Source organism: Carassius auratus, chromosome 18 (genome assembly GCF_003368295.1).
Source record: "Carassius auratus strain Wakin chromosome 18, ASM336829v1, whole genome shotgun sequence".
In the NCBI taxonomy this organism is placed as follows: domain Eukaryota; kingdom Metazoa; phylum Chordata; class Actinopteri; order Cypriniformes; family Cyprinidae; genus Carassius; species Carassius auratus.
This window is the reverse complement of record NC_039260.1, coordinates 2095194-2106885: the sequence shown is the minus strand read 5'-3', so window position 1 is coordinate 2106885 and position 11692 is coordinate 2095194. Positions and strand designations below refer to the sequence as shown.

Sequence of the window (11692 nt, the reverse complement as noted above, 5' to 3'; positions counted from 1 at the left end):
ATTTACCGTATTTTCCGGACTATAAGTCGCACTTTTTTTTCATAGTTTGGCTGGTCCTGCGACTTATAGTCAGGTGCGACTTATCAACATTAATTTGACATGAACCAAGAGAAATGAACCAAGAGAAAACATTACCGTCTCCAGCCGCGAGAGGGCGCTCTTTGCATCTCAGTTCTCCTGTAGTCTACACTGAAGACATAGAGCGCCCTCTCGTGGCTGGAGACGGTAATGATTTCTCTTTGTTCTTGGTTCTAAATAAATGCGACTTATATATGTTTTTTTCCTCATCGTGACGTATTTTTGGACTGATGCGACTTATACTCAAGTGCGACTTATAGTCCGAAAAATACGGGTAAGTCTTGAAAGTTAAATGCATAGATTTAGGATAAATATTGCAAGAAAACTGAACGGTCAGTGGGATAAGTATATAATTTTTTTCTCTTTAAATAAGGTTTATTTTTTATTTCCTCACTGACAGATATTTGTTATTTTCTTGACATGTCTTTCCGCTTCTCAATTAAATGTATCTTCATTTAAGAAAGTTAAGAAAGTATGGAAATAATTTTTTCAGTGTGTCCAATCTGAAAAAAAAAAAAAAAAAACACATTTAAGCATAAAATTGTCGTAGTTGAGTTTGGCTTGCCATGTGAACGCTCCTCTGACACATGTTGGTGAATCTTCCTCTAACGGGATATAGCCAAGTGTTCGTCAGTCCTCAGATGTAGAGAAACATGAATCCACAAGATCTGTTGCACTGAAAGCTGAATGAGTCAATGCACGTGCTGCGCTACACCTCAAATAATGAGATGAGACTGAATGGTTACGGCACTCAGCTCAGCTTTGCTCAGAGTGAAATTCGTGTTTTCATGCACGTTACGTCACAACTTACTGAGGTAACTGAAAAATGTATATTATGAGATATTACTCTGCTTCACCATTTCCTTCTTCAGTTGTATTTATTTGTAGTTCAGAGAAAGTAGTGACAGGCAAGGCTACTCAAGTAGCATCACAGTTTTGTTAACATGCACATTTGATATAAAGTCAATTTAGATACATTACACATGTGTTTTTTTGCAATCATTTCTTGATACCATCACAGTGGCTGTTACACCTTACTTTGCAAAGATCAACTAGGATGAAAAGTTAAGGGGAACCTCAGCACTGTGTTGTGTTGCTTTCATTTATTATTCTAATAGTAATGTTGTTTTTTCTTGATATTTATACTCTTGAAATACAGAACTTTACTTCAGTTTCAGAGATGTGGAAATTCATCTTTACATCTCTTCATCTATACAGACTGATGTTAAATGCTTTGCATCTCCATGCTGTATATTTAGGATGGTTTTTCTGATAATATACCATTAAGAAGTTTGGGGCTGGTGAGAGTTTTTTATGATTTTGAAAAATAAAAATAAATCTTCTGCTCACCAAGGCTGCATTAATTTGATCAAAAATTCATTAAAAACAGAAATAACTGTTTTCTGTAGGAGTACAGTGTAACATGTAATTTATTAATACGATGCAAAGCATCTTCACTCCAGTCTTCAGTGTAACATGATTGTTCAGAAACCGTTCTAATATGCTGCTTAAAGAAACATTTCTTCTTCTTCTTTTTCTTCATTTTCTTCTTCTTCTTGGTGTTGAAAACGTTTCTGCTGCTTCATATTTCTGTGGAAACCGTGAGACATTTTTTTCAGAGTTCTTTTTAAATAGAAAGTTCATAAGAACAGCATTTATTTAAAATATATTTTTGTAACACTACATTTAAAAGGTTTTTGCTGTCAATTGTTTATAAAATGAATCCTTGTATTAAATATATATTTTAAAAAAAAAAAAACTTCCTGACCCCAAACTTCTTTGAACACTGTTTTTGCGTTTTAAAGCATATATAGAAGCTATAGCATTTTCAGTACACTAGCACACTGTTCTGATATTATATGCAATAACCTGATTATTACCAGGAAATTGTTACAGTAACAAACAGAAGGGCTTTTCACACTTTAAATAGTTAAATATGCTGCGGTCACACTAGACTTTGAGCATGCATAATATATTAATATAATATAATTCTGAGTCTAATGACTTGGAAAAAGGGTTGCCAGGTCTGCGAAACAAAACCAGCCCAATGGGCCTTTACAAATAACTTGACTGACAGGTGATCGGACCAATCATATCACCAAATCCACCATCTCTCCCGACAAACATATCAGACAGGAGAGTAGACTGACTTTGGTGGACTTAAACTTGAAAAGTTGTGTGTATTGACATCTTTCCACAGTTGAAATTAAATAAGTTATGATGTTCATTCATGTTTATTTCGTGCTTTAAGTAAATATGAAAAGACGATTGATTCATGTGTGCTGCTTGAACTAAGGCAAAACTTTATATAGATATATATAAAGGTATACACAGGTGATATATTATATGGATTGTTTGTCCAATGATCCAAGATGAATTTTTCCTTTTATGATTTATTGTTATTTCTACACATTGCCTAATTAGTCCATAACAGAGGTTGACAGAAAATATCATAAAAATGTCAGTTTTTCGTTAAAAGTAAAAAAAAAAAAAAAAAAAAATGTAACTTGCTTGACAAGAACTGAATTATTAAAACTGAATAGGTTTGCAATAAGATACTGGAAAGAATTTATGTTGGAGAACAGTTTTTTTATTATTATTTTTTTTATCACCAATTATATAATCACCCACAAAAGGCAATGTGATTAGTTTCTTGACCTGTCAGTCATACGGCCTCTTGGGTGGGTCTTCCCCATTGAAAGAGGCCAAGGCTCCCTGACCATCTGCTGTCGATATAAAGCTCAAGATACTGGACACTAGTCCTCTCGCATCCCCCTCTGTGGAAATAGCATGGGGAGAGATCGCCAAAACAGTGGACTTGGGAGTAATTACGACATGGCATGGAGGCAGCTATATTTATACGATTAAAAACAGCTACATATTATATAGATTATATACATTTTATGGAAGACGAGGACTGTCTCCTGAACCAGTAGCCTACAATGCTTCTGTGCACAAATGTTGTTTCTATAAAGTGGGGCAATTCCAACTTTTAAAGGACAGTCTGACTCACATCCTGTATGTTAACATATTTAAAGAATTTGCGAGTTTTGAGCAGTGTAGAGTAGCGCTTGTTTTTTGTCGTTTCTCCAATCACAAATGCAGACATGGCTTTATGTTTATGTCGTGTGATACACAATGCAACACGTATAAAGACAGTATAAGTCATTATAATTAGTAATTATGTCCCCACTGGATGCTACAAATGCCTAGTTTGTAATGGGTTTTATTGGTTTAGGTTAGGTTTAATGGTTTCCTCGCACTGGGACACGGGATCATAGTATACTATGGAGGCGTAACATTTCTGTCACACGCTTGATGCATTCAGCCAATCACAATGCACTGGATAGCTGGCCAATCAGCATAGACCTCATTTTTTCAGACCGATGAGCTTTGTAAAAGCAGACGCGTTTCAGAAAGCTGGGGCATATAGGAGAATTAATAATGTACCTTATGTGGAAAATAATGTGTTTTTTGAACCTTAAACCACATAAACACATTTTATTATATGCATAAACACTCTTTTTAGCAACATCATATGACCCCTTTAAGCGCAGTGTGAAAAGCCCTATTTTCCCTGGCAGACCATTGCCGGGATTTCTAAGCTTCCTGAAATGTCCGGGTTTTGGCTTTGTTTTCCCACTCATGCTCTCTCTACAGTCCGCATACGTTATATGTAGGCCTACATGTATTTGAATTGTTTTCTTTGAACGTTTTCTGTAGATCCCACCCTCTCGGATGCCACGATTGGTCAATTATGCACTACGCCTGCATGCTATTGGTCAAACCACCTTTCAGTCATTAGTTTTGGCAAGTATAAAAACAAAGCCAAAACCAGACATTTTAGGCAATTTTGAAATCCTGGCCAGGACATGTCTAGGGAAAAAGGACGTATAGTCATTCTATGAAATAAGAAATCCTAATCTTTACTGTAATGTTGAAAGGGTTTTTTCAGACTTCATGCTTGATTTCTTGTTGAAGCTGCTTCTGAAGCTCTGTCCTGCCATGAAGTAGAGGATGGGGTCGATGCAGCTGTTGAGACTGACCAGAGGTCGCGTGACCTTGTAGGCATTGTTGGAGAGTCGTATTATGTTGCAGTCATGTTTGTCCAGGTAACGGAAGGTGTAGTATATACTGCGGTTCACATGGAAAGGCAAGAAGCACAACACGAAAGCCAGAAGCACAATAATAATCATCTTCACCGACTTCTGTTTGGAGCGCTGTGACATTGGTTCTCTGAGACCGCTGGGATCGAGAAGTTTCTTCACCATCAGGCCGTTGCAGACCAGCACCACTCCAAACGGTATGACAAAGAGCAGGAACATCACCACCGAGCTGTAAACAATAAAGTCATTGAAGAGCACCTGGATGGTGGTGTCATGACAGACCAGATCAGTATCATTACGTCTCATCCTGGAGAAATAAAGAATCGGTGCCTGTAAGATGAGAATGATCACCCATATTCCCACAGAAACCATACGAGCACGCCGGCCGTTCATCCAGTATAAAGAGCGCATCGGGTGGCAGATGCCTAAAAAGCGATGCACACTGATGCAGCTGAGGAAGAGGATGCTTCCGTAGAGGTTTGTGTAGAAGAGAAAGCGAATCAGCTTACACATCACCTCCCCGAACGGCCAGTCGTTCTTATCAGCGTAATAGTAGATGAGGAACGGCAGGGTGAGGACGTAAAGCGTGTCGCAGACGTTGAGGTTGATCATGTAGATGGTGCTGGGCTTCCAGTGTTTGGTGCGAAACAGGATGACGTACATGGCCGTGATGTTCAACCCCAGACCGAACACAAACACCAGAGTGTAACTCACCGGGAGGAGAATGTACTTGAAGTTCTCTTTTAACTCACAACGGTAGACTTGACTATCATTAGTTACTCCAGTATTGTTAAGTGTTGCCATTCTGATCCAGATCTGTCAGAGAAGAAGACCATGAAATCATATCTTAAATTTACAAAGTGATATTAATGTACTTTCATTATACCTGCAAATACAGATAACAAAGCAATATCAACTAATCTTTAAAACATATTCTGTATGTTAACAAATCAATATTAGCAGTAAAATTATGTTGTTTTATGTTAGAAAGAGGAAATAATGGCTAAGCTGCCACAAAATAAAAAGTGAATTGGTTAGGAAAATATATCAGGATGAATGTCAGATAACCTGTCAAGACCATATTCATTTTGTATTTCACCCCAAAAACAAAAGAAAACAAGGAATTATATTTTGCATAAAGAAAATGAAAGTCTGTTCATAGGACCATTAAAGGGATAGTTCACCCAAAAATGAAAATGTTTTCATAATGGCCTCAAGTTGGTCCAAAACTTGAGAGTTTCTTTCTTCTGTTGAACACAAAAGTGCATATTTTGAAGAATGTTGGTAACCAATCAGTTTTAAGTAAAAAACATTTTAATGGGGTATTTTGTATTTCAAACAGGCAGCTTTTGATTTCATAAGATGATAACTCATGGACTGGAGTATTGTGGAGTACTTTTGGATTATTGTGATGTTTTATCAGCTGTTTGGACTCTCATTCTGACGGCACCCATTCACTGCAGAGCTTCCGTTGGTGAGCAAGTGATGCAATGCTACATTTCTCCAAATCTGTGTACTCACCCATCTACATATTGGGTGAGTACACTTGGTTGAACTATTCCTTTAATTTTAAGTAAGCAAATAAAAATATAAATGTATTGATAATCTGTTTTTGTAACATCATTCCAAGCATTTCATTGCTTCCCAAGCCTGGTCTTAGATAGATCTTGATCTAGCTGAACAACTGGATGTCATGTTGCAATAGTTAAATAGCACAGGCGTTCATTGTGGCGTCTGTCTGGCCATTAATATTGGCACCCTTGGTAAATACAAGCAAAGATGGCTGTGAAAATAAATCTGCATTGTTTATCCCTTTGGTCTTTCATTCAAAAAAATTTACATAATTCTAACCTTTCATTGAAGTAAAACAATTGAAAGTGGGCAAGAATCACATTATGAAATAAAGGTTTTTCTCCAATGCATGTTGCCACTATTATTGGCCCCCAATTATTGCAACATCCTTTTTCCAAGATAACAGTTTTCTCCTATAATGCCTGAAGTGTTTGGAGATCATCTGACAAGAGATCAGAGACCATTCCTTCAGCCAGAACCTCTCCAGATCCTTCAGATTCATGTTGGTGCTTCTTCTGTTCAGTTCACCTCACTCATTTTCTACAGGGTTCAGGTGAGAGGACTGGGACTGGCATGGCAGAAGCTACATTTTGTGCTCAGTCACATTTTTGTGTTGATTCTGATGTTTGTTGGATCATTGTCCTGGTAAAATATACAAAGATTGCCCAAAATTTCCTATAGAGGCAATCAGGTATAGATTTTTTTTTTTATCTATTGGTATCTAATCACAGAAGCCAGTCCCATTTTAAGTTCCAGTCCTGTCTGACAAATAAATATGCTAGAGTTTGTTTTTGGATAAGCTAGGAGTTGTTGTTTTTTAAACCCATTTGAATAACATGGTGATGTAGAGGCTGTTTGATTTTTATTCATTTATTCATTTATTTATTCTGAGCCCAAGTCTCAACTAATCTCTGCAATTCTTCAGCTGTGATTCTTGGGGCGTCTTTGGCCCCTCAAACTCTCCTCCTCAGTGTGCATTAGGACAATATAGACACATGTCCTCTTCCAGGCAGATTTGTAAAATCTTTAGTTTATTGGAACCTCTTAATTATTGCCCAGATGGTGGAAACAGGGATTTTTCAATGCTTTAGCTATTTCCTTACATCCACTTTCTGTTTTGTGAATCTCAACAAACCCGTTCTGTACATCAGAACTAAATTCTTTGGTTTTACTTTTTAGTGATGGCTGATTAACCTTTTGTTTTCCTCATATTTCTAACCAGGTGGAACAGAAAGTCATGGCTGGAAAATTTCATGTTCATAATCACTCTGGTGTGCTAAAAAATGTAAATATACTTAAGAGATATTTTACTCATAAGAATTTCTAGGGGCGCCAATAGTAGTGGCCAAAATTCATTGGAGAACATTTTTTATTTGATAATGTGAGTTTTCCCCACTTTCGATTGTTTTACTTCAATGAAATGTTAGAATTTTGTTTATTTTTTGAATGAAAGATCAAAAGGATAAAGAATGCAGATTTATTTTCACAGCCACCTTAGCTCATATTTACCAAGGGAGCCAATATTAATGGCCATTACTGTACAAACACCACACATGTACTCTAAGAGGTGGTTAATCACCACAAACTGCACACATCCATATTGATAGTGTTGTGCATATGATACAAATATTCCTGGAACGTGGTTCTTAACAGAGTGTTGAAGTAATTTCAAATGCTTTCTTCCAAACCCATGGGAAAAATAAATGAGCTCACAAAGAAGTAGAGATGTTTTTTTCTGCTAATCACACAGCTTAACAGCACTCTCATTTATGTTAGAGAATAAAACATCATATAGACCAATGAAGCAAATCAGCCACAGAGTATCTTGAAAACCTCCTGAGAGTTTCCTAAGAACTTTCTCAGATAATATTTCAATGATGGCTAATTTCACAAAAAGCCTCCAGCCACTTCCCACACTTTAGACTTAAAAATAAAGAAATATTTTTCATTACAAAATATATATTCAAATGAATCAAATGCATAAATCAAATGCTGCCATATGTAAAACCTGATCATGTTATTTAGCATGATTTGAGAATCCATTTACTACGGGGTCTCAGAATTTCATAAACTGCATACTTTAAGTTTTTATCTATTTCGGTACTTAACAGTTTCGACTTCTAAAGTTATTGTGTATTTAGGTTGAAAAATTGGTGTCATAACATTCATTATTTAGATGTCATTTTGGAGAGAGACATCTTCTAAATCAGTTGTTCCCAGCCCTGGTCCTGGAGGCACCCCAACACTGTATGTTTTGTATGTGTCCTTAATCAAACGCACCTGATTCAGGTCATCAGCTCATTAACAGAGACTTCAAGACCAGAAATTGGTGTGTCAGAGAAAGGAGACATATAAAATGTCTAGTGTTGGGGTGCCTCCAGGACCAGGGTTGGAAACTACTGTTCTAAGTGAATATATGTAAAAATGCAGTATATATTACATAAACACATCTTGATAGTTTTATCTACCATGGTAAAGTCCAAATATTGCATATCTTTGTAAGTTACGCATTCAGTAGATAAACATGATTGCCAACATGCAAAATAAAAGAAAAGCAATGAAAAGAAAAGAAAAAAGTAAGTCACATACATGTTTTCAGCAGATTTTTTCAGGAATGTCCCCTTTGGCTCTTCAATCCAGCACAGTCCTGCTCTGCCTGTTCATGCTGGGTTTCTTCATTGTGGGCGGGACTACTCATGTAAACACGCCTCAAGCCTTCTCTCATTGGTCAGTGCATCAGTAAATGGACTATCAATCATTCAATATGCAAAGCGAACTGTTTTTTTTTTGAAGAAGTTCTACCTGAGGTAAACAGGTTTCCAAAAATGTTTTCATGCCCCATTTAAAATGAAACCAATTGTTGAGCTATTGGTTTGTCAGAGCAGTTTAACAAAACAAGACTTTGTTTGGAACTGAATATGCTGCCAGCTATTTTAATAAACAATACGTATAAAGATTGCATTATGAACAGTGGCGGTGGCACTTGTCATTGGCCACCCTGGATGCTATACCTCAAAATTTAATTTGCTGCTGGTCTGCTGGATTGATGATGGACCAGTTTTACAGACTGTGATGATGCATTTTAGTGGTCATCAATATCACAAAGTTTTTAAAATGTTCATATGATACATTCAATTATTTTAATTGTATGTGCAGTGGACATTGTTCTGTACATCTAAAGTTTTTTGCATCACATTGTTTTCCAATTGCATGATGGCCATTTTTTCTATCTTGAAGTGAAACTTTTGCTTGTAATGTAATTAGTTTCAGTGATTAGTTGGACTCTTCCTTAAGGACTCTTTCGGTTTACAGATGAAGCAAGTGGTTTACCATCTGGTTTAGGTTTTCTGAACCATGTCCATGACAGAGTCACTGTTTAAATTGTTAATGTAAGACATACGTTAAGACTAAAGAATTAGTCTGCACAATTTATTATTTGAATTAAACTTAGACTTATCTATATTTTTATGTAACCAAATAAAAAAAAAATAGTCTGAAAGAACAAAATTTTATGACTTACTTATTTGGGGGAATTAGCCCATAATCCAGAATTAGACTAACAAACACATAATATGTAACTTGCGTCATTGCATTGCTTGCACATATTATGTGTAAATAATATTACATTATTATTAATATATTATTAATATAATATTACTATTATATTATTACATATTACATATTACAATTATATTACAGTAAAACACTTTAAAGGTACATACAGTATTACCCTCCTAGTGACACTTTTGCACTTTTGTTTCTGAGAGTGCTGGATGGAAAGTAGTGATACTGTTATTACAAATTAAAATAAATGAAACATAATCTATTCCCAAAAAAACATGTTTTGTTTGAAACATTTTGATTACATTACAAGAAAAATAATTTAAGAAACACCTGAAATATCTTAATAAATTCCCATTTTATTTTACAACTTGGTGCAAATCAGGATGACAGAAAATGTCAACATTTGCTTAAACCAAAGTAGCACCTATATTATAAAACTTCACCCTTGTACAACTATCTAACATGATTTCCATCTGTAAAAAGTGCCAGTTTAACAATTCATACAATACTGCTATTGTATGTTCAGAATGACAGTAATTGACCAGAGAAAAGTCACCGTTCATGTTTTGGTTCATGTGGTTTAAATTGCAATGCCAATGTCATGGGTTTAATGTCCCATGAAAGCATGAACATGGATGATATAACCTCAAGTGTACAGGCTACTTATTAACATCAAGTAGTTATTTATGTAACATATTTATTGATCTTATTGGTATTTAAACCACATGATGTACAGATTTCTTAATATTCATACATATATCTACAGACATTCATTTATCAATAACTTATTTATTGATTCATTTTCTTGTTTTAAGCACAAATTATTAGTTAGGTTTATACCATTGAGAAATTTTAACCAAATTAGGTTACAGACTTTTAATTGACTGCATCTCATTGCTAGTTTTACTTGATCTTAGTGCTGCATTCGACACCCTAGATCATAAATCGATTACAAAACTATACAGGTATTCAAGGGCAGGCTCTAAGATGGATTAGATCCTACCTGTCTGATCACTACAACTTTGTTTATTTAAACGAGGAGTCATCTCATTTTTCACCATTAAAACATGGAGTGCCACAAGGATCTGTCCTAGGTCCTCTGCTATTTTCAATAAACATGTTGCCCCTTGGTAATATTATTAGAAAATGCGGGATTAGTTTCCACTGTTATGCTGATGATACTCAGCTATATATCTCAACGAGACCAGATTAAACTTCTATATTATTAAAGCTTACAGAGAGTATTAAAAATGTAAAAGATTGGAAGACCAATCATTTTCTCCTATTAAATTCGGATAAGACAGAGATACTACTTATTGGACCAAAAGACACTACACAGAATCTCGTAGATTGCAATTTGCAACTAGACAGATGTACTCTTACTTCCTCTACAGTCAGAAATCTGGGTGTTAAATTAGACTGCAACTTTCCCATGTTCCAAAAACAGCATTCTTCAATCTTAGAAACATTGCCAAGCTACAAAACATGTTGTCTGTTTCTGATGCAGAAAAGCTAGTTCATGCATTCATGACCTCTAGACTGGACTATTGTAATGCACTTCTAGGTGGTTGTTCTGCATCTTCAATAAACAAGCAACTGGTAGTCCAAAATGCAGCGGCTAGAGTCCTTACCAGGTCAAGAAAATATGATGATATTACCCCAATTTTAAAATCTCTGCACGGGCTACCTATTAAGGTCCGTATTAGATTAAAAAAATTATCATTACTTACCTATAATGCCATAAATAGTTTAGCTCCTGCGTACCTAACTAGCCTTATACCACGTTACAACCCATCACGCACCCTAAGGTCACAAAACGCTGTTTTTTTTTGGTAGTTCCTAGGATTGCAAAGTCCACTAAAGGAAGTAGAGCTTTTTCGGTTTTGGCTCCCAAACTCTGGAATAGCCATCCTGATAATGTTCGGGGTTCAGACACACTCTCTCTGTTTAAATCTATATTAAAAACACATCCCTTTGCCAAGCATTCGAATAATGCATCTCATGATCTTGTATTTGGTTGGAACGGTAGCTACGCTAATTATGACTCTATTTGTTTCTCTGTTTTGCCACGGGATTAACAAAACTACCAAATTTTGATATAAGTGTGATTGCATCATATAATAGTTGCTGTTAATAGTGTTCATCATCTGTTTTGTAACATCTTTGATTGATTTTTCTGTACATTTCTGTCAAATGCACATAAACTGACGGTCACCACTGATAAGCTACTACTAAATATTGTAGAAACTTAATTTTCTGTACAGTTCCTTTGCAATGATTTGTATCATAAAAAGCACTATACAAATAAACTTTAATTAAGACCCTAAAGAATCATATCAACTTATGGAAAATTGGCAACAGATCACCCCTTT

The 11692-nt window shown here is 35.6% G+C and overlaps 1 protein-coding gene across 1 annotated transcript; it reads right to left on the bottom strand.

Moving 5' to 3' along the window:
- Positions 1-261: 261 nt before the first annotated feature.
- LOC113118115 (P2Y purinoceptor 2-like) lies at positions 262-8577 on the bottom strand. The gene is made up of 3 exons (XM_026287038.1): positions 8346-8577; positions 4009-5000; positions 262-1668 (listed from the first exon to the last, which is right to left on the bottom strand). Exons 2-3 carry the CDS (start codon positions 4986-4988, stop codon positions 1587-1589), a joined length of 1062 nt encoding a protein of 353 aa, XP_026142823.1. The 5' UTR covers positions 4989-5000; positions 8346-8577; the 3' UTR covers positions 262-1586.
- Between the last annotated feature and the right edge of the window lie 3115 nt (positions 8578-11692).